Source organism: Bradysia coprophila, unplaced genomic scaffold, assembly GCF_014529535.1.
Source record: "Bradysia coprophila strain Holo2 unplaced genomic scaffold, BU_Bcop_v1 contig_87, whole genome shotgun sequence".
In the NCBI taxonomy this organism is placed as follows: Eukaryota; Metazoa; Arthropoda; class Insecta; order Diptera; family Sciaridae; genus Bradysia; species Bradysia coprophila.
In genome coordinates this window covers 1,116,239-1,140,612 of record NW_023504014.1, presented here as the reverse complement: position 1 = coordinate 1,140,612, position 24,374 = coordinate 1,116,239, and the positions used below count along the sequence as shown (strand labels likewise).

At 37.0% G+C, this 24,374-nt stretch overlaps 2 protein-coding genes and 2 long non-coding RNA genes across 4 annotated transcripts in view; 2 read left to right on the top strand and 2 right to left on the bottom strand.

The window, feature by feature from the left end:
• LOC119084616 overlaps nt 1-24,374 on the top strand; it is a 25,268-nt gene continuing 894 nt past the window's right edge. The window contains exons 1-4 of the mRNA XM_037194684.1: nt 1-98; nt 287-383; nt 805-900; nt 957-1,039. Of these exons, the coding sequence (XP_037050579.1) occupies nt 75-98; nt 287-383; nt 805-900; nt 957-1,039 (300 nt within the window). The 5' untranslated portion in view covers nt 1-74. The remainder of the gene's footprint in view (nt 99-286; nt 384-804; nt 901-956; nt 1,040-24,374) is intronic.
• LOC119084618 lies at nt 2,295-18,321 on the top strand. The gene is made up of 3 exons (XR_005089099.1): nt 2,295-2,306; nt 3,649-3,652; nt 18,156-18,321. It is a non-coding gene; the product is annotated as an uncharacterized LOC119084618 (long non-coding RNA).
• LOC119084611 lies at nt 4,991-7,614 on the bottom strand. Its single transcript, XM_037194677.1, has 3 exons — nt 7,412-7,614; nt 6,120-7,346; nt 4,991-6,046 (listed from the first exon to the last, which is right to left on the bottom strand). Exons 1-3 carry the CDS (start codon nt 7,492-7,494, stop codon nt 5,065-5,067), a joined length of 2,292 nt encoding a protein of 763 aa, XP_037050572.1. The 5' UTR covers nt 7,495-7,614; the 3' UTR covers nt 4,991-5,064.
• Nucleotides 18,249-24,374, bottom strand: part of LOC119084619 — a 9,078-nt gene continuing 2,952 nt past the window's right edge. Inside the window, exons 2-3 of the long non-coding RNA XR_005089100.1 lie at nt 19,822-19,823; nt 18,249-18,380 (exon numbers count right to left, since the gene is read on the bottom strand). This is a non-coding gene — a long non-coding RNA (uncharacterized LOC119084619). The remainder of the gene's footprint in view (nt 18,381-19,821; nt 19,824-24,374) is intronic.

Below are 24,374 nucleotides of genomic sequence, written 5' to 3'. Positions count from 1 at the left end.
TCCTGCAGGTGCATTTGGCCTGCAATATAAAAAATCGTTTTATTTTATGTGTTTTGACGACCGGCCCTGCTAAAATGGTTTTGGATAGAGAAAAAGGAGTAAGGTTGCATGGTGGACACATTCTGTTTTGCTTGCTTAAAAATGAAAAGTTCGATTCCATGACCTTTGCAAATGTGGATGCGCTGGCAAAAGAGTTTGTGCTCAAACATGGGACCGAAAACATTTCGATTTTTACGATGAGATCACGGTCTCGGATCATTTGATTAACTTAAGTCTCTAAATTCAGATTCACTCATCCAATCGGAATGAGCATGTTGATGATGAGGAGAAAAATAGTGATGATGATGATGGCATAACAACGTACGTGGAGAATACTCCACCGGGTAAGCTTTTATTCCGAACAATTCGATCGAAATGTTGACGAAATTAATCTAGTTGGCCCGCTGTTTACACGTTAAGAGTGAAGACCTTATGTCTGTCCAGTGTGTGGCAAGCGTTCAATAGTTATTTACGTATCGATTGAGTAGGCCGAAAGAGTTACATATTAAGTTTTGTATGCTTGCTAGGAGGACCGAAAGTAAAGAAAGGTCAATTCGCTTTCGCCCCTTGAATTGACCTTTCTTTACTTTCGGTCCTCTTAGTAAGCATACAAAGCTTAATACGTAACTCTTTCGGCCTACTCAATCGATACGTAAATAACTATTTTGATCGCTCATATGAACATTCATAACTGTTACCTGATGCTTTTCTCACTCTCAGCAGAAACCGTAAAAATTTCAAGACATTTTCGATTTGTACTTGCAGATGAACAGCAATACGAGTGTTACATTTGCAAGCAATCATTTTGGCTGAAACGCGATCTATTCAAGCACAAGCACATGAATACTCGTTGCAACAGAGGTTTGTTCATTTCGAGCACTGGAGCTGCCAACATGTTCACAAATTGTGATTTTCAGATGTTTCACCAGTGCATGAAATATCACCACATCGGCAAAAACCGAACGCAGAGCAGTCTGGAAGTACAGCGCGAACGAAAAAGGTAACGTGGTGGTTCGTCGTAAAATTATGTTGATTCGTTAAGTCCCGACAGATCCAACTGTTGTGTCTGTGCCTGTTTCAGTTGTATGAACCGCCAAAAAACCCTAAAGGGTGAAAGTGTGACGCAAGTGCCAGAGGAATCATCTCTCATCCCAAAATTTAGGAACCAACATCGGAACACCTCACTTTTATGGAAAACAGCCTAGATCCATCGAAAAAACTCATGGAAGTTAGGAAGTGCCAGAGGAATCGTCTCTCATCCCAAAATTTAGGAACCAACCTCGGAAAACCTCACTTATATGGAAAACAACCCAAATATAACGAAAAATTCGATGGAAGCTATGAAGTGCCAGAGGAATCGTCTCTCATCCCAAAATTTAGGAACCAACCTCGTAACACCTTACTTATATCGAAAACAACCCAAATATAACGAAAAATTCGATGGAAGCTATGAAGTCCCAGAGGAATCGTCTCTCATCCCAAAATTTAGGAACCAACTTCGTAACACCTCACTTGTATGGAAAACAGCCCAGATCCATCGAAAAAACTCATGGAAGTTAGAAAGTGCCAGAGGAATCGTCTCTCATCCCAAAATTTAGGAACCAACCTCGGAACACCTTACTTATATCGAAAACAACCCAAATATAACGAAAAATTCGATGGAAGCTATGAAGTGCCAGAGGAATCGTCTCTCATCCCAAAATTTAGGAACCAACTTCGTAACACCTCACTTATATGGAAAACAGCTCAGATCCATCGAAAAAACTCATGGAAGTTAGAAAGTGCCAGAGGAATCGTCTCTCATCCCAAAATTTAGGAACCAACCTCGTAACACCTCACTTATATGGAAAACAGCCCAAATATATCGAAAAAACTCATGGAAGTTAGGAAGTGCCAGAGGAATCGTCTATCATCCCAAAATTTAGGAACCAACCTCGGAACACCTCACTTATATCGAAAACAACCCAAATATAATGAAAAATTCGATGGAAGTTAGAAAGTGCCAGAGGAATCGTCTCTCATCCCAAAAGTAAGGAACCAACCTCGTAACACCTCACTTATATGGAAAACAGCCCAAATATATCGAAAAAACTCATGGAAGTTAGGAAGTGGCAGAGGAATCATCTCTCATCCCAAAATTTAGGAACCAACCTCGTAACACCTCACTTATATCGAAAACATCCCAGATCCATCGAAAAATCCGATGGAAGTTAGGAAGTGCCAGAGGAATCATCTCTCATCCCAAAATTTATACATCTGTTGTGTCTGTGCCTGTTTCAGTTGTGAGGGATTCTTTTGAAAAACAGCCTACCGAAATCGGACGCATTTTCTATTGGAATTTTTTATATGTGCCTAGAAAGGACTTCGACCCTAGTGGCCAAAACCACTTTCAAAAAAATTCTTCGAAGTTTGTGTGGCTGGTCAAAGGTGAGCAAAAACCGAAAAGTTGCAATTTTCTTACAAAAATTGCTCCAGTTACACGAGCCGTACAGGGTCGTGTGGGGTGTCATTAGAAAGGTAATCACATGTACTATTGAGCCGAATAGGGTCTTATTGGGTTTAGAATTCATCCACACTGAAATATGTGCAGATAAAGTTTTTAACCGAAGACGTACTCTGTTCTTACTGAAATTTCTCGAGGTACACAAAATGTACATGGTCGTGTGGGGTATCATTTGAAAGGTAATTTTATGTGCTTTTGAGCCAAATAGAGACTAATGTGGTTTGGATACATATGCGATGAAAAAGAAGTTGAAATGTTTAAGTGTCCATATTTCATCATAGATGCATCCAACTTCGAAATATTGATGTTTGTATGAAAATAAGCAAAATTTCGAATTTCCAGATAAATCAAATTTTCTATACGTTAGTTAGTGAGTTAGTTCCTATAGAAAAGTGCAACTCCTAAACGTTTCTATAGATTTTCCTGAAATTTTGGTTGTAGGCTAATATTGGCCCAAAAATAAGAACATATTTTGTTGCATGATATGGATGGTAATGTGGTGAATGGTGTGTGTTGTTTTGGGATGTATTTCTTGTAGGGAATTGTTGGGATCATTAAGTATTAACTTCCACTAGATCGGTTCCTAAATTTTGGGATTACAAGTGATTCCTCTGGCACTACCTAACTTCCATCGGTTTTTTTGATGGATTTGGGTTATTTTCGACATGAGTGAGATGTTCCAAGGTTGGTTCCTAAATTTTGGGATGATAGACGATTCCTCTGGCACTACCTAACTTCCATCGGTTTTTTTGTTGGATTTGAGCAGTTGTCGACATTAGCGAGTTTTTCCCAGATTGGTTCCTAAATTTTGGGATGATAGATGATTCCTCTGGCACTACCTAACTTCCATCGGATTTTTTGATGGATTTTGGTTATTTTCGACATGAGTGAGATGTTCCAAGGTTGGTTCCTAAATTTTGGGATGATAGACGATTCCTCTGGCACTACCTAACTTCCATCGGTTTTTTTGTTGGATTTGAGCAGTTGTCGACATTAGTGAGTTTTTCCCAGATTGGTTACTAAATTTTGGGATGATAGATGATTCCTCTGGCACTACCTAACTTCCATCGGATTTTTTGATGGATTTTGGTTATTTTCGACATGAGTGAGGTGTTCCAAGGTTGGTTCCCAAATTTTGGGATGATAGATGATTCCTCTGGCACTACCTAACTTCCATCGGATTTTTTTGATGGATTCGGGTTATATTCGACATAAGTGAGGTGTTCCAAGGTTGGTTCCTAAATTTTGGGATGATAGATGATTCCTCTGGCACTTCCTAACTTCCATCGGATTTTTTGATGGATTTAGTTATATTCGACATAAGTGAAGCGTTTCAAGGTTGGTTCTATAAATTTTTGGAATAACAGATGATTCCTCTGGTACTTCCTAACTTCCATCGGATTTTTTTTGATGGATTCGGGTTATATTCGACATGAGTGAGGTGTTCCAAGGTTGGTTCCTAAATTTTGAGATAACAGATGATTCCTCTGGCACTTCCTAACTTCCATCGGATTTTTCGATGAATTTGGGTTCTTATCGATATAAGTGAGGTTCCAAGATTGGTTTCTAGATTTTGGGATTCAGATTGATTTCTCTAGAATTTTTTAATTTCCATAAGGTTTCTTGATGTTGTCGAAATGACATACTTACAAAAGTGGTGATATCAGTCAAAAAACCCTTAAAGGGTAAGTGTGACGCAAGTCCTTTATCTTACTTACGAAATAACTGATATCGCTTAGGGTGACGCATTGTGCGTCGCGTCGTACGCAAAAGTTTTATCAACAAAAAAATGACTCAAAAAATTTGTGAAAGAAAATTTTACAACAAGAAATTTGCGTCACAATGAATGCGTCACTCTCAGCGATATCAGTTATTTTGTAAGTAAGATAAAGGACTTGCGTCACATTTACCCGTTAAGGGTTTTTTGACTGATAAAGAGCAGCATGAACAGCAGCTGTTAAACGACCAATGTGCACGGTCAGGGTTGACATCAGAAGACCAAATGTCGTAAAAAGAAGGTAAAATGAAAGAAAAATGACGAAGGAGCGAAGCCTACCCATAACTAAATTCAATGTTCGATGTTTTCATTGGTTGGTCTTCATTTCGAAATTCATTGACAATTGCGGCCCAGATGGAGAGTCTTCATACGAATTATTAATCCAATCGTTTGTTCTTCAGCAACAATTTGGTTCTTCTGAATGTCTCTCTGTAAAAAAGGTTGAGGTTCAGGGCATTATTTAGGAGCACATTCTAATCGATCTTTCAGTCGGAACCTATTCCGAACATTTTCTAATGAATTAAACGATTTTCCATCCATCCCTTGAAAATGTGGCTAAGATCGAAGAAAATAGCAGATTCGGCCAATCGGCTGTGATACCATCGACATACTGTGGAGACCACTTCTGGGTGGAATTGTTAACTGACATGTTTATGTACGAAAACGAGCAATTTCATTCGTCAAAGAAACAATTTTTATTTCTTTTGCCTTACATTACAACGACCAACATAAATCTACCGACTGTTCATTGCCGTTTTACGTCTCTAACAACTTGAACGCTTATATCACCCGACATAACAGACACATTAGCAAAACTATCATCGGTCGGTACAATTCGTTTCACTGGATTACCCGAATGAATTCGTCCTTGGTGCGAGATGACCGACGGCATTTGACCGATAATGCGATTCAATTTCACACCGCCCGGGATTTTCTGGATTTTCTCATCAATGACACGCTGCTGTTGCGACGAGGTGAAAAACTTTACTGGCAGCGATGAAACAAGTTTGGACGGTTTGCTCGCACCGGCATCGCTCATGACCGATTGATCCAATTCTTTTGACATTTTGTTGCAATAGCTGGAGTCGAAAAAATCCGAAGTTGGTTTAACGTTTGCCAACAGCGGTGGAGCCGCGATGTTTTTGATGTACGCTCCGATCGGACTGACGATGTGGTTGAAGTTCTTCGATATGGGTAAACGACTCTGAGTTGGATCCTTTGTCGAGCCGGATGTCGGGAAATTGGGTTTCTTGAATGCCGGCGAACTAATCGGGGATGCTCGCGAAGGAGTCAGCTTACGTTCCGTTGGTTGGCTTTTAGCAGATTGAGCGCGGTTGAATGGCTTTAAAATCCGTGTAGACGGTGTTACAGCTTGTGATGGTGATGGTTGAATTAGTTTCTTTGCCGAATTGACGAACGGTTTCGCTTTAACCGCAGGAGATTTCGGTCCGGTTAGCATACGTTTCTGGGACGAACTGGTCAATGCTTTTGGAGTTGGAACTCGGTATTGGGAGACTGGTGAGTTGACAGAACGAGCTGCTGACGGTTTGTCACATGTCTTCTGTTGGAGTTCGCGTCCCTTTTTCATCATATACTCAATGCGATCCAACGAGTCGTTAAAGTATTTTCCTGATTCTGTTGAATCATTCTGCGGAGCGTTCGAGTGACAGACGCTGGAAACGGTAGAGTCAGTCGAGAATGACGGTACATCATCGAGGGTGTTGTATCTGAAAATTGGAGTAAATTGTGGTGAGCATAAGAGGACAACCTGAACAAAGCATTTAATCAAAGTTCCCGAACCTGGCCGCAGATACGCCTAGTCGATTGGTTGATGTAGTCGAATCATTCGTTGCAGCTGCTGTAAAATATTCACTTGATTTGCCAATGTCACTGTCGACCGTTTTGTCATCATCGTCCTCGAAGAAAGATGCCGTTTTCGGGTATGTGATGCACGTAAACATTTGACCATCGCCAGATGTTTCTGACGTGACATCGTCATTGCATTCACTGGACTTCAATTTATTTCTGCCCGTGAACAAGCTGTCATTTTCGTCGATCATCGGTGCGGTGGAAGCGTTAGCGCTCGAATCAAGAGTGGACCAAGAATTCGTTTTACCATCTGAAGTGGTGGAGGTTTTGTCGCCAGAATATTCCGATTTGATGTCGTCGGTGTCAATTAATTTGAAATCGTTTTTCGCAGTTGTGAAACTCAAATGAGTGCTCGATACGGTACATGCTGATGAAGTGGTTTGATGGGAATCCACGGATGTCAAAGTACAGTACGACAGTGACGATTTGACGCTCAAAGTTTCAATTTTGATATCCTTGACGTCGATCAATTTCACCTCGTTTTGCGCGGTCACAAAACTAGTATCCGGACTGGAATCGATCAGTATTACTGACGAATCGGCGCTAAAGTATTCCGGTTCGTTGGTTGGATTGATTTTCGCCGTTTTCGACACTGGCTTCAGCAGGTAGCGATTTTTCTCGTCCCAAACATATTCCACGTCTTCAAGTGTATCGTTGAGTTCGATCGGTAGAACATTGTTGCTGGTCACATACGACCTATCCAAACTGTCCTTGGAATTTTCGCTCGGTTTCACTAAATTGATCAGGCTGTCCGCTGACAGATCGAAATTGGCGGAATCCTTGGAAATCGTTGATGAGTTGACGGATTTGACGGAACAATACTTTGATTCGCTACCTTCGTACACGGTTGACAGGCCGACATTGTCTGGCAACGGATGTTCGTTGTCTTCGAGCCATTCACTTGGTATTTTGTCGGTCGTGTCTTTCAGATCGATATTTTTGAACAATTCGTCCAATTCGTCGCATTCTTCTTGGTCAATTTTATTATTGCCGGAGTCAGATGACTGCGCCATCGAATCTACTTCTCGTTGTATTGTGGTTGTATCGGCAGACGGAGCGCCTGAATTTTTCAACGCTTTGTATATTTGATCAAAGCTGTCTTCACATGAATCTGAGCTGCTGGAACTGTTGGGTGATGTTGATCTGAAGGCAGCAGCGCTGATCGATCACAAATTTGTTTAAAAAGAAAATCTAAAAAAAAATCGTTGGCTGGATGGACTTACCCTCTTGTAATGTATTTCGTTTGCATTAGACCCGTTTCACGTCTTCCGAACAGGTAATCGTTGGCATTTGTTTGGCGTGACATTATTTTTCGTTAAAACAAACACTCTTACGTGAGAAAAGTTCGACAAAAAGTTCGTTTTTCTTCAGTTTGCAGCTGATTTCAACGTCCGTTGTATTATATTTTGAAATGCAATATGGCTGTGAGTAGGGTAGGGATGATACATGTCATTACAATGAATTATCTCATTCATTCATTTCATTCATTATACCATCTTTCGTTCGTTTCGTTCATGAAGGTGGTGTCATCTTTGCCAGTATGTAAAAACTATTCAATTTTAGCGCGAAATTTCAAATTTGTTTCTTACTTGACGTAACAGTTAACCTTTTAAAAACGGCTAGTATAGATAACAACGATTTAACACGTTGCCGGTTATTGTGACTTGTCAACTTTACCGGAAAGTGCTAAGGGTGTCGAGGAATAACTCCAAATAAATTTATAAAAATCAAAAATTTGTAAAAAAATATTGCTCCAGCATTATCCCCTACGTGTTCTCAGTTTATAATCTCTTGTGCAACACAATGTGGAGCAGCGCTGAATTGGGTGAACAACACTGAATTCAGAAACGATCTAGTACGTCGGATGTTAAACGTAACTTTTTGGGCAAGGTTGAGAACCTTGGTTTTCGGTTGCTAGACACTTACTACGCGGTGCTGGTTATCGAGAAGAAATTTTGAGCTTAAATTTAATCTTGAATAATTTGGACCATCAACGGCCAGAATCGGTTGAGTTCGTTTCATATCGAGTTTTATTTGCGTCCGTGGTCTTGATAATATTGTTCCGAGGTAAGTTTGTTGTTTAGATTAAGAATTGAAACGAGTTCTAATGTCGAACCGTAAATTTAGAATTTTCCGGACGGTACGAATAACCGATTGAAGCGTGTTCATCTGAGTGTAATGCAGGGAAACTAAATGTAAGATTTTCGCTGATTTTTTATTTTTATTCTATTCTGTGCGTAAAAATAAATCGTTTTTTATAAGAATTGCTGTCATTTTGGTTTTCTCTCATCTGCACCACATTGTTGGCTGCACAACAGGATAAATGGTAAAACCAATGATTTAACCAATTCAAATTTTAGTATGAGTAGTGTTACGATTGAAGAGTAGTAAATGCGAGTTCCACAAAGTTTCAAAACGTTTGGTAGTGTTAGTAGAAACACGACAGAGTAAAGTTAACCAGGCAGTAGCGCTTGTTTGACTAGGGACCTGAATAATCTAGTTGCCCTTGATATTTTGCGAATAAAATTTTTAAATTTATGTCAGTGTTCATTTGAGTTCATTTTCATCCCATGTATTAGGTCCCTTATTTGACGTTTCGAAAATGAACCGCTCCTGCCTGGTTTATTTTACTTTGCCGTGGTAGAAATAGTCATGCTTCAACATTACATTCATGTAGAGAGTGTGCGGTTGTTTACAACATTATAGAGTTCGTAATTCTATCGTTGACTCAACATAAGTTCATCCTGACACGAAGTTTGTTTACTGATTCTGCAATTAAACAAATTCCATATCAACACTGCTTTGAGTGTTGAAATATCCCATCAAACTGGTGTGGAAATATTGGACATTTCAATCTAGTTATCGATATGAAAATCCGTCGTATTGCAACTATCGGTGGCACAAATAACTATTACTGCTTGCTTTAAAAACTGTTGTTAAAGAGACTGCTTCTTACTTCCTTTTACAAACTGTTGTGAAATGAGTCGATTTGGACGTTGTTTTTTTTATAGCATTAAAATATTGTTGTAGTAAGGGAGGGTGCACTTTGTCTCTTTATAATATTTTCACTCAGTGCCAATGTATAAAAACAATTAAGGGAAAAAGAAAATTATAAAGAGACTATTTAGCACTCTGTGAAATAATAACCTTATTTCTATCCAATAAATTCTACAATTTTGAGTCTGACTGATTCTGATTGTTTTTTTTTTTTTAATTGATTAAAAACATTTTATTTAATTATTCAATTTACATACGGGTTGTAAAGAAATAGAAATTACAGATAAAATATCTGATCGAGGCGAGTTGACGCGGGAATCGTTGATAAAATGGAAGAAGCATTCGCCCCCTAGATTGCTAACGATATGCGTTGAACTAAATATTCATGAGATCTAGGATCTCCACTGACTTCGTTGATTGTTAGATGTTTGGTCGACAGGTCAATAGCAGATGTATCAATTGGTACTAAATGCAGACATATAATAAGATACCTGCACGTAAATACCGAGAAACTAACTGTACGATAACACAAACCTATATTTCTCGATTTAATTGATTTACGCGTGTTGACTTGACTTGACTTGAGTAACCAAAACGTGCTCCTGTGAGCGATCCCATGAGAACATTGGACGTGAGGATTTTGGTTTGATTTGATTGTAAGTCAGACCCTAATCCTCCCTTTTCGTTCTCCTTGATTACATTCAAAGCACGCATTAAAACGTCTTCACTCTCCCTGCTCAACTTCCACCTTTCGAGCCTTATGTGTGTTCTGATTGATATCAGTGTAGGGCACACCATTCTGGTCTACTATTTTCTTATATACCACAGAGATAACATTAAGATCAGATATCTTTAGCAGAAGATAACACACCCAAATTTTTACATAAAGCCGTTTACACTATCGCTAGCCAAAGAAACGAGAATGCTCCCGTCAACAAATATCCGAGAAAAACTGGAAGCAAATGAAATACTCGCTGTTCCGACAGACCGCGCAACGATTCGTAAAACGCTCCACATGTGTTGGCCACACCACGTAAACAACGACACCTACATGTAGAGGATACGCTCCTCTTAGGAAACGAGCAAGAAACGCTCAAACTCAGAGGCTGCTAAGCCCTTAAACGTTACGGAAAGAACAGTTTCTCCAAGCAAGGCAAACGTTCCCTTCAAGCAACGCTAAAGAAAAACTGAAGGTTAACGAATCATAACTTTGAATTGACAGACGTCGACAACAATTAAAACCAACAACAGACCGAAACTCGAAGCGCTCAACATCACGGAAAGTCTAGAGCAACAACGAACAATTGCAAACCAATTGTACTTGTGTACGTACGAAGAGCGAAAACAAGAATAAGGCTTCTAATCGTACAGGACCATCCGTTAAGCATCTGTTTGCCAAAACTGGTATAACGGCACATCGAAATCAAAAGTGTAAATGCACAAAGAAAAACCGTGAGATACGACACATTCAGAGAATGGTAACTGGAAAGCATCAACCATTCATTCTTCAAGTTACATCGCACGTACCGAAAACCGTTAACATATACAAACCGTATCTGCGTCAACTGGAGTCAGAGTTTTCTCCAAACCGCGCTGCACTGTGTCCCGAGCGAATCAGTTCAGTATCATTTACGCGGTACAAACCGTATTTGCAACACGTTGACGCCAGGACCAGAGCCTTCGTTCATCATCGAGTTTCACTGCTTGACCTGGATACAGCTCCGTTCGATATCCCTCCTGTTAGTTTCCGCATTGGTATTCGGCTTCTATTTCTCGGCATTTCCTTCAAATTCATGAGTTCCATGAATTCCATTGAACAACTTGTCGAGCAAAAATGTTGGTAACCGTCCCGTTTCACCGCCTAAGTCTCCGTCCGTCGAAATTTCATTCGGGAAAAACAACAATCGCTCGCGAAAACTGTCGTACACAATTGTAAACAACTTTAACATCAAACAAACCACAAAAACGAAGAAATAACTTGAAAAACTAAGACAAATTCAACGAGCAAAAGTTTTTACGTCCAGCCATTTTCACACCGCCTACTACCTGATTTAATTGATTTACGCGTGTTGTACAAAATTCATATCATTAGAATTGCATGTTACCGAGCGCATAGCATCATCTCTAATTCGTCTAATTCTTGACTATAATTTACACAGTTATACGCTGCTTGTTATGCGAGTGTGTGAAGCAGTGATAAATTTCCAATACTTCCTTAATTTAAATGGATTTAAAGTCCGATTTTATTTCTATTTACAATAAAATTGTGGTCTCGAGTCATCAAAACAACTTGAGCTATATTAGATCTTCGTTATTCGTTTCACGGAAGCGTTGTCATGTTAGCAGTTAGCATGCTTGTCAGCTATAAATTTTCAAATAAAATCTTTCAACGCGTTAAGTAAGAACGTAATTGTTAAAATAGCATTGCCGCTCGATTGTCTGGCAAAATAATTCAATTAACAGAAAATTGATTGTTTCAATTTAATCTGCTGCAGGCATTTTATAGGTTCCCATTGATAAAACGAGAACAATACTTGCAATGCCAGTTGTATGCGCTGTATTTAAGAAGCACATTGAAATTGCAACCGAAAATAAAGAAACCGAAACGAAGATAATTTTTCGTAAAACGAGCAAACCTTGTAGTTTCATTGATTTTTTTTCTTAAATAAAAGAAGAGAAAAAAGCAAAACCAACTATGTAGGTTGCTAAAGCACTTTTGATCAGGGCCGTGCAAGAGATGTAAGCATTTTTTTCCACCTTCTTTTCAATTGATAATACGAACGCATGAATGGCGTCATTACATTTAACATTAATAAAAGCTGAAATAAAAACCAATGATGTTGCTGTGCTGTAATTGAATCTATTTCGCTTTTTCGCTTAATATGCACACCGATTCAACGAAAATTTGAATAATTTTTGCATTTTTCCAGTTCGGCTTGTGATTAATTTTTCAATGTTAACCTTTAACGGTCTGTTAATGTGTTATCGACAGCTAGCAATGAGAAAAATAAATATTCAGTTCTGGCTAGTGTGGCAGTAAACTGCACTTTCGGACAATTGAGGTAAGAAATTTTTATTCGAATTCGAAAATATCGATGGTGTACCATAGTGTTATATCCGATAGGTGAAAAGGTGGCGCTGATGCTAATCGGAAACCACACGAATTACATGAGTACTAAGATATGTTTGATAAAATGACAGCGCCACCATGAGCATAACTCTATGGCATAGGTCTCTTCCAAGGCCGTTCAAAATGTCAATCGTCATCCACAGAGAAGCCAACACAACCTCACTTTGAAGTTTTAACGAACAAATTTGTTTGAGTTGCGGTTATGTTTGCTTCTGTGGATGACGGTCGGTTGTTTTCGGCCTGTCAAAATTCGTTTTTACCTTACGATGGAAGAAACCTATAGTCTATGCGGTACCCTTAAGTGTTAATTCTTTTCAACAAAAAGTACTCCGTGAGAGAGCCGTGAGAGAGTGAACTGTCAAATAAACTAAGAAAAAATTGAAAAAATTCAATTTTGTCTCTCACACGAAGTACTTTTTTCGTAAGAGGAAACTAGACATTAACGCGAGATGTGGCAATTGCGAAAGGACCGTTTCATATTTTCTTTTAATTAGAAGAACACAAATTTTTTTCGAAACCTTTTAAGTAAACCAAGCAAGAGCGGTGGAGGCAAATCATAGAGTTTTACTCTATATCTCTCATGTTATGTCTATAAATTATCAATTTTTATACAAAAATGAGGCCATTTGGAAATCGGGACAAATGTTTAGTTCGTCTATGTTCGCCCTCTCCAATTTTTGGCGACAACCCCTATGCGGTAGCTAGAGACACGTTGAAGTTAATTGCGGCTTGTCAACTTTCAGCACCCTGGACTTTACTTAAATTGTCGAGGAATGCCTCCAAATAAATTTCTAAAAATCTAGAATTCCGTTTCGACGATTTAAGTAAAGTCCAGGGTGCCGAAAGTTGACAAGCCGCAATTAACTTCAACGTGTTCACAAATTTGAGTGTTCAGATTTTTACATGATTTTACAATTTTATAATTTTACAATCCAGTCTGGCAGCTCTTTAGTACTGGTTTAAGTGCACCTTGCAAACGAATGAACAGATTCGATAGCTATATAGCTAAACTGGTGGATATATGTTGTCCGTCTGTGAAAGGTTAAATTTAACACTCTTTACGCGTATGTGTGCATTATGTATATAATGACCTCAGCAGCAGCATCCAACAAAAACGTTTTCTTTTGTTTTTGTTGCTTTTTTTTCTGTGAATGAAATTAATTAAATAAACTTATTGATGGTAGGTGTGTGAATACAGTGAATGCATTGACATAAAAATTGCAATTATTTTTGCTGAAATTTTAAATGTGTTAACTTGCAGTGAATTTTGTGTTAAACCACACTGGTTTGCATAAAATAAAAATTTTCATTGAAATTACTTTGAACTAAATATATAATGCGATCGTTAAACTGTTATAATAAATGCTCTCGCTCGGTTATGTTTTTCTTTCTTTACTTTTATGAATTACAGTTTTTCTTCTTGTTTTTTTCTTCTTTCTTTTCTCTTCAAATACTATAATGATAAGTGTGTATTGAAAAGGTATCGTTCCAATGTTATTAACTGAAACAGTTAAAACGTTATGTTATTCAATTTGTAGTGAAAATTGTTCTCACAATTGTACAATCAACTTAAGCACATAGCACACACATCCATTTCTTTTCATAATTTCATAAATAATTGATGTGAATTTTTTGTTCAACGATCATTATGAACAAATTTAGAAAAGTTCTTCTGTGACCAATGTGATGTGACTGTGTTTTATGGAATGAATTTGTGTTTATATTTATTGAAAGCCAAGGAAAACGAGCGAAAGGAAAGTTATGGAAAAGTTTATTCTAAACACTTATCAATTCAATTCACATTTGATTTTCAATACCTTAGAAAAAGTATTTGGTTAACTCGCTAGCGTGCCATCTAGGTGTCATTTCTCTGGTTTACAGTTGTGCTCCGACGGCAAGCATATGGCCAATATACATTATTATCACGAATGCCACTTTTTCGCTCGCAATATTTTTAACTTTTTTATACAAAATCTGTTACTTCAATTTATTTAACCAACGCACTTCAAGCGTGAGTGGTACTCTAAATAGGGTACTGAAACTGGACAGTGTATTGAACAAATTTTGCCACTGTAAAAAAATTTGGACACTTTTTTCATACAAAGTAGTACTGTATTTGGCAGCTGTCACTAATAGCACTTTTGCTTGAAGTGCGTTGATTTAACATAATTTTTTTATATGTGTTAAGTTACGAACCTTAAAAAGTGTGGCCGTCTTATCGGTCTCGTTCCGCTCATGCGTATATATATGTGTATGAGTCACCAGATATGAATGTGTAGAACGAGGGGTAGATATTTGTAAATTTCGCTGACAATCCGCTGATAATTTTCATAGATTTTTCTATCGTTTTCCAAGGATTGTCAAAGGATTTTTTTACTCATTCTGGATGGATTTTCAAAGGATTTTTTATGATTTTGTGTATTTTCTTTTAATTTTAGGATTTTCTTTCAAAATATTTTGAAGTTTTTCCTAAGGATTTTCTTTTGACTGACAAAGGAATTTCTATGAATATTTGCCCCTCGGTGTTCAACAAAGTGGAGCTTGGTGGTAGTTTTAGGTGTTCATGATTCTATAGGCCATTTTAGTCTTAGTAGATCGTTTAATTTTGTCGTCGTATAATCTTTTGTTATCGACTTAAGCGACATTAATGAGTCTTATAGGTTTCTTACATCGTACGGTAAAAACGAACTTTGACAGGCCGAAAACATAACCGCAACCTAAACAAATTTGTTTGTTAAACTTCAAAGTGAGGTTGTGTTGGCAGCTCTGTGGATGACGATGATGACGATTGACATTGTGAACCTGAAAAAGCTTTCGACAATACTCTCTCTAGCAAACAAACTCTCAGCTCTCTGTGTCAAATTAACACCTTATTCTTTTGTATTCTACAAATAGTCATTTGTGTACCTGTTTTGGACGATTGATTTTAGGCAATATCGCGGATTGTAGGTCGAACGAAGTGAGGCTTACAAGCGAAAGTGCCTTAAATCAACCGTCCCAAACAGGTGCACATGTGAGTTTTCATGCAGAGGGTCGGAAAACCGAGACAATTCGAAAAATTGCCCTCATTTTCGGCCCCGAAGCATAAAAAAAATTTCTTCATTTTGACTGACTACACTGTTATGTACATGTAAATTCCAAAGGCTACTTGATTCTTTCACCACCTTAATAAAAGTAGTTTGGTTGCTAGAGAGGGTATTGCTTTCGATAAACTTTTTTGTACTAGGATGTCAACAATGTATATATAACATAGACAAAGCGTTTTATCTATTAAAGTCCATAAATAACAGTGTAACTGATTACTTTTTACCATTTTTTCTGCTAATAGAATATCTAATTCATCTTCAGGTCAGGTTCAGGTCTGAACCTGATGTGATTTAAATAAGGTTTTCTCTTATCAGGTTCAGGTTAGCTGACCCTGACGGTCTTTGCATTAACTAGAGTATGAAAATGAATATCTTCGAACGAGGACGTCACAGCCTCGACAGCCAGAGCTTCTGCTACATTCTATAGCGAAGATCTCCATTCCCCAGTTTCTTATCAAGTTCAACCATTTTACGCTACTTTATGTAGCAATGGAGCTCCATAACTCAGACGAAATGTGAACGTTTTGTCCCTGAACGACATAAAAAATGAGCATCCGAAAACCATTAAAAAAAGTGAATCGTAAAACATAAATTTCGAAATGAACTTTACTTTAACAAACGAAAAAGCTGCGTTTTATGCGGAAGACATTGTAATATTGATATATTGTAAACAAACGCATACACCACGATATGGAACGCTATTGTTTCACCATTTTATTTATAATGTTATAAATATTTAAACTCGGTAAAAGATACGTTTTCATCGTCTGTTGAATTCACATTAAGCAAATCAAAACAAAACAAAAAAAAAATCCAAACACAAAAGAACCAATAATTTCCTTTTGGTTGAGCAAGAGTAAATTGGAAAGTTTAATCGTCTCGTTTTTTTTATGATTTTTTAAATATTAGTTTACTTAAGCCGACAATATATCAATATTTAAAGCTTCGATTTTAAGCATGGGTTTTTTTCTGCTGTGATTAGAGCATTGTCGGTATCAATGATATTTCATTTTAAAACAATAATGTCGATTGTATTGATTTGTCTCACGATTTGACTTCGATTAAATCAACAATTATTACGATGAATTACACTTGGAAAACATTGAAACTAATAATTTTTTGTGTGTTCGATTATTGTTATTGTATTTGTCACCGTTCACCATGAATGTTACAATATTTTGCCATATGATTGCTTTGAACATGTAAATTAAATTCTTGGAATAATTAACGCCTAAGAAATAAAGCACACAAAATCGTTGTTCTAGAGTGTGTCGAATCAGTGCAAATGTGGGGTTGTCCATAGGTTTTTATTTTGGAAAATTTTAAGATGAAAAGAGAAAACACCGGGCTCGGATTCTGTCCTTCAGAAATCGGCTATCGGTATCACTATTCCCAGACCAGAGTCTATTTTTGAGAAAATATTTTCTTTAATTTTCTTGCATTTTCTTGGTTTTCTCGAATTTCGCGAGAAGAATTTTCAAGAAAACTCGAGACAGGTAAAGAAATCATGAACTCTAATATAATACCCTCGAATGCTGTTTAGTCGAAGAAGTTTACCCTTCCCTTACCAGCGCACTGCAAACCAAGCACCAGAATAGAATTTAAATTAAGTTTTTAATGTTTTTCTCACGCCACTGTGTTCTCACGTTCCATATAAAAAGTTAAAAAGGTCCTTGGTTTGCAGACCCGGCATTATCTTTTCTCAAGTGGCCCAACAAGCAGCAAAAAATTCCACATTGAACTTATATGACTCTAGCATCTAGCTACACACAGTAACGCGAAGACTTACTTCAAATGATTCTTTTGTTCTCCCGTCAAGCTTTACTTGACAGTGCAGTTGACAGAAGTGACAATTAGACATGAATTTATTCAGCTGTTTTTCAGCTGGTCCACTCAAACCTCAAACGTATGTGTAACTATTTGAATTTCAATTTCACCACAGCACTGCTACTAGCACGAACATAGAAAATATTCGGAGGCTGTTGAAATCACAGTAGGCACTGCGTTTCTGTTATACAGATAGATGACTTGTTTTCGTTGTATGAGTGAAAACCGTGAAAAGAAAGAAAAATCTTTATTTATTAAATTAAACAAAGTGTGCTGCCCTCTTAGAGAAGGTTGCCCGTCCACACAGCATATCCATCAATAATAAATTTATAATAAACAATACAAACAATCCCAAGCGGTAGCTCGTATCACTAAAGCCTCTAGATTTGACACTTGCCAATTCAGTGTTCATGCTAGTAGCAGTGCTGTGATTTCACCCGTATAAAGTCGAGTGAGCAGTTTTGTTTGTGGACCAGCTGAAAAACAGCTAAATCAAATTCATGCCTAAATTTCACTGGCGTCAACTGTAAATCAAAAAAATTGAATTCGATATCTTTCACGCTCTTACGTGTATGTAAAGTGTTACCGTTTGGTGCTTTTTCAAAGTTAACATTTCCTCAGTCATATTCCAATCAACTATTCGCCTAGTCGGTTGGACTGTAGAGGAGCCACATTTTTTTATAGTACTTCATTCTCGCTGTACTATTTTCTTGTGTAACAACTTCACATAGGTTCATTCCCATGAAATGTCACAGCAGTGAAGTTTGTTCACGAAAAAATAGAATCAGTGACACATGACAAAACGTACTAAAATGTAATAGTTTAAAAGAAAAATTTATTACATTTTAGTATTAGTTTCAAAACAACCTTTTCCTATGGCTTGAGCATTATGAAAAATTATTTTTAGTGACTTTATATGGTCCTTAGGCCTGCTCTGAATCCGGGGAGTGTGGGATATTGGGCTAAATAGGAGATTTTCAGGTCCGGAAGGCTTAAATATGGGGCCCGTATCTTTTTTTAGAATTTTAAAAAATAGTTTAGGCATGGGGAGCGAGGCATTTGTACAAATGTACGAAAGCGTTGGTTAGAAGAGAGGAGAATGATGGTGTATATCTTTTTTACTCTTCTAACTAACGCATTCGTACATTTGTACTGTGGTGATCACAGTTTGCCATTGAATTGTCAAGCATCAAGTAGCCTGTGATCCAGCCTATATATACCATGTACAATGCGTCAATAAATCATAATATTCCCGGCCTTGGCCGAAGACACATCTACTGAGTTTCATTAGTAGATCTGTATTAGTTGACTGTAGACATTCTATATGGTCGAGATTAACTCCCATATAATTGGTGACCCCAACAAAAGTTCACGTTAAAAAACCTCTGAACAAAATTAAAAGAAATTTCAGCTAACAATAGCACTGAAATCTTCTTATGAAAGACCAAATTGGCACAATTCTAAGAAATTGTGGATCCAATTTGCACTGTTCGTAATAAACGTTCAGTGGAATGTACCAATAACAAATAAAAAAGTGCCCACGAGCACCACAGTCGTCAATTAAATTTAAAATATCACGAAATAATACATCTATACTTCGGTCGACAACATCCTAAAATTGTGTTTTTCAATTATGAAAACCAATTCAAAATTTAGTAACAAATTGTACTTTTAAGCATAAAAACTAGGTTAATCCACTAGTTAAGCTCAAAAAGTAAATTTAGATTTAAGACTTAGTTTTAGCACAAATATTTTGGCTAAAATGTTGTCGACAAACTACCGTAACTATAACATCTAGTTACAAGAACTACAGTCAACCAAAAATAAAATTTTTTGGCCTAGAAATATGGTTAAACAACCAATTTCATAAAAATTACAAATCAACGTTTAGTGAAACTAAATAGTTTGATCAGAGGAAACCATTTCCTGAGAATTATTCACGAAAAACGATACATCGAAACTTATCAACGACACTTTCCACCAACCTCGATTACGCGGTTGGGATGTCCACCTCAAAATGGGTGCGTTGCATCACTGTGAAAAAGATAAGGTCTTTTCGTTTCTCGTACAAAACTCTAAAAAAAGTTTCAAAGAATAATTCAACACTTCAAAATTAAAAACAATTTTTCGGAAAAAAACATCCAAAAAATTCTTCTGACAAACACCAAAGAATCAAGTATTCCCTCATTACAATTATAGAACGATTTGCAACAATCGCTAATTCTAAATTAGTCCAATCACCCGGCTCAGCGTTTCGAAAATTAAGCTCTACGCCTATCCGTCTTGAGAATAATCTTTCGTGATTAACTCATAAACGACGGAACCGTTTAAGCAAAACCGAAGCGTGTCGAGGATTGAAACTTTTTGTTTCTTAAAGTTGTAATCGAAAATACTTGATACATGAAAATTGATCCAATGAGTTATCCATTGTGCGATAACACATCCTTTTTCCATGTAAACTAGTTTCACAAGTTCTTACCATCATAGAACGTAAAGAATAAAAAGTCATCGTGTATAAATTCAACACCCTTGAATTGACACACAACAAATTCAAGTTCACGAATGACATAAATTACAAAATCTGATATTAAACCACTAAACCGGCGCCAATAGGTTAAAACTCATTGACCGTAGAATCGTACAAACGTACATACAACCGTTCAATGAGTCACATATATAATATCAGTCGAAATGTACATGACAATTATACTGCCTAAAGTCTGCTACCACAGACAGCTATAACCATCTAATATAAGTACATTTCGTGCAGTGCGTATTCCTGCAAATTAAATGGCAGTAAAAAAGCTCCACAACAATTGGAATAAAATTTAAAAAAATTAAAATTATTCCGGAATGTTTCGTGCTGTCATATATTCAAATAACATTCCACGTAGAATGAGACAAGCACCAAACACCGTCTATCAGACTTAAGACAACAACACTTCATTTTTCGCCCATTAAAAACTGTAAAAATAGCAGTTAAATGAATGACATCTTGTCATTTTCCGGGTAAAGCCGTGGACAATGTCATTTCACGAAATTATGAGGTTGTACGATCTCTTAATCTGAATTAATTTGAAATTAAATAAAGAGTTGGAAACATAACCAATCTTCCAACATCGGAGAAAATTCATCTTCATCCGAAATAAAATCATTTTCGAGATAATCTGTTTCAAAATTAAACCCAAATTTAAACAGATCCAAAATTCGATATAATGAATTCTCGAATCAAATCTTATTAGATTGTCACCAATCTAATCAAGACACAAAATTTCAAAGTAACAAAACTTTCGAAAAACCAACTGTTTTCACAGCTATTAGGTAACCTTATGGATCCTACCGCTATGAAACAGATTCAAAATTTTCAAAGTACCTCACGTCATACACCGGTTACCAACATTCAAATGGTTTTGGACACACAACTCGACAAGCAAGCGACTTCAGAAATCACTCAAACCCGAACATCCGTGGCTCCAACCAATCCACCACATCAAATCCCTATCCAAACACAAGTTATGGTCCTGCTGTGAAATCTCGTCCCAAATCCACGTGACACAGACGATCGACTTGGACCAACAAAATTTCTTCAAAGGGGGAAGTATCTGTGGTGATCACAGTTTGCCATTGAATTGTCAAGCATCAAGTAGCCTGTGATCCAGCCTATATATACCATGTACAATGCGTCAATAAATCATAATATTCCCGGCCTTGGCCGAAGACACATCTACTGAGTTTCATTAGTAGATCTGTATTAGTTGACTGTAGACATTCTATATGGTCGAGATTAACTCCCATAGTACAAATGAATCGCTCCCCATGCCTAAACTATTTTTTTAAATTCTGAAAAAAGATACGGGTCTCATATTTAAGCCTTCCGGACCAGAAAAACACCTATTCAGCCCAATATCCCACACTCCCCGAAGTCAGAGCAGGCCTAATGGTCCTACAGGTAAAACAATACTAATGGCATTTGCGAACTAGTTTTTCGTACATCGGTAACATTTCAAAACTGGTCCGATATTTTTTCGTACCACAAAACCAATGCAAAAGTCGTTCACAATGCGTCTGACCCAAATTGGAAAGGAAAAATAGCCTCAATGAATTTGTCTCATGACATACATGTTTAGTCGAGCTAGACGAGTGTAATAATATGTCTTGCTACTCTGTCTTTCGTTTTTTTCTTCTCATTAACAAAAAGTGTCCTCTTTCATGATATTTTGTCAGACTTTTTTTTCAATTCATAAATCCACTCATGTCAAAATAAAATCTCAATTTATCTTCAAGCTAAGCTTTAGTAATGTTACATATATTAGCCCGGTGGAATAAATATCAAAATATTGTTAAATGTATATATCGACCCTACTCACCAATCGATGCAATAAATTTGCATCGGAATCCTTGAAACTGACTTTAACTTAAAATACGCTTTTACTGTTGGTCAAGAACATACGAGACATTTTTTTTTAAACGTGAATCTACAGCCAAGATATATACATAAATGGACGACAAAATTAACTCTCAAAAAACAATTCTTACGATTTTTTATCGATGTGAATATTGGTCATGTTCAAAATATTGTACCTAAAGTAACATCATTTCGATCCGATGGATTTAGTCGCGAAAAAAAAATTTCAATTCATTGCTCTACTAATAGACCGAGAAGACAGCGCATTTGCAATCGATATATTTTTGTGTTTATTTATTATTAATCGATGATTCATATAGCCAGTATGTTTCATATTTATTGGTACAATTTTTGTATGATTAATGAAATTTTGATGCGCCGCCATAGGTACACGTTACATTATGTGCCGCACCCACATTTCATATTGTCGTTTATAATGAAGAAAATTGCAATTATATTGCAATCCGTTACATTTTAATGCGTCACATAATAGCGCTAAACTGATGGCTGAAATGGTAATAGTTTTACGAAACACGAAATAGTTATTTGTTCAACGAGTGGAGAAATTAGAAAATTCCAACAAGAGCGAAGCGATGGCCTCAATTTTGCTCGATTGGAATTTTCCATTTCTCCCAGAGGTGAGCACAACGGCGTAAATAACCTAATTTCACCATTCAAATGCGGTGAGAAAATTACGTTTTGTTGACACTCCCTCTCTCTCTCTCTGATGATTTTTATTTTCTCACCTCTTGGGGTGAACAAGAGTCTTTTCTCTCTGCAACTGTCACTTTGCTTCGTGGATAAAAACGGTTATTCACTTCACACATGGACGAAACATATTGTGTTCAACTCAGGGAGAAAATTGGCAAACCATTTTCGAAAACATAAACAATATAGAAGAGATCTCGTAGTAGGCAGTGCGGGATGGAAAAGTGAATTATACGAGTTATGCGGGTAACAAAATCAATTTTACAGGTGAGTCAGTAAATTATAAGTGATGGTAGATGATTTTTAGAGAGAATGAGTAAATGAAGAGAGTCGTTGTTGAGGAGAGAAAATAAGGTTAATCACACCGCACGCATGAAAAAATATTGGAAAAATTAATTTGAGACAAAACGAAAGAAAATGTATAGCAGACAGCATTACGTGCATTTATTTTCTGTGTATGGACCTGGACAGCGGTATTATTGTAGCTCAGCATATTAGACGTAGGTATAGCCATTGTATACTCTATTACACACTATACGGTATTTACAGAGTTTCAAACGCGTTTTTAAATAATGACAAAAAGGTTCGCTTCTTATCTGCGTATACACACGCCACAACATGTCTTTCATAGCATTGATTTCAAGACGAAAAAAGCTGCTGATTTATTTTAGACCGCTAAATTATGGCAAAAAGACAAAAACGAAACGATTACAAAAGTAAACAATAGATGTTGTCCCTACGACGACATTAAGCAATGATGTCGTAAAGAATGTTTCGAATTTCAAAACAGAGTGATGAAACAGCGGATGCTAATATTCTGAATGAGTCAAAGTCATTCACCAATTCTTGATAAATATATTGGATGTATATATTAGGTGCACACAATAACTGTGTGTTGTTATGCATATAATACACCACAACAGTGTTGTATGTTCGAATGTATATTTTATATGGCTGTGTAATAAAGCTCAGATCAACAACCATAAGATTTTTTTCTGCAATTTATAATATTCATGGTCTTCGCAATGTCTTTTTTTTTTTGCTTCAAACATCTCGCGTATATGTTTTTGTTACTTTTTCGTTAAAGTTATTAGTCGGGGTTTTCAGTGCGTAGTTCCACTGTTATATTAAAACCTTTCAGAGACCAATGCTCTCTCTGGAGAGCAGTGCTGAGACTTATACGTTTGGAATTAGCCAAATGAAAATTTCATTGCTATTGCACAATATGACAGTATTAGCTACCTTCGGTCTTTTTTCCATAGGAAATTGATTGATAAAAGTTAGAATTGCAATGCTACTATGATCAAACCAACACCAGGCAAATCAATTATTATTTGCTATCTGGTAACCGATCGCTCATAGCAGACACTGCAATTTGAAAGTTTGGCAGTTTTTGGACCACCAAAATATTTAGCAGCAAAGATGTTTCTTACTCGAGAGATGCACACCGACTGATGAAATTATTCGACCTGCTGGTCTATTTATAAATCGAGTATTTGGTAGTTGACTACCAAAGTGATAGTTGACTACCAAAGTGGTAGTTGACTACCAAAGTGGTAGTTGACTACCAAAGTGGTAGTTGGCTACCAAAGTGGTAGTTGGCTACCAAAGTGGTAGTTGGCTACCAAAGTGGTAGTTGGCTATCAAAGTGGTAGTTGACTACCAAAGTGCTAGTTGACTACCAAAGTGGTAGTTGACTACCAAAGTGGTAGTTGACTACCAAACTAATACGGATGTTTACTGTTTGAGAGCTGTACACCGACTGATAAAAAAGGCGGCTCGCTTGCCTATTTATAATTCGAAAATTTGGTATAGTAGTTGAATACCAAAGTGGAACTTGAATGAGTATGAAAAATATGAAAAAAGACCTCATCAGGCTTCAGTCGGTCCATTCTTGTTGCTCTTATTATGTACACGTAAGGCGAAAACCAGTCAAGTTTAAGTGAACTGTAAATCAACCGTACCTAATTTGTACGTGATTCCTCTCATTTTGGTGTGTGACGCTTATTAGATCCAGTTAAAATAAGCTGATC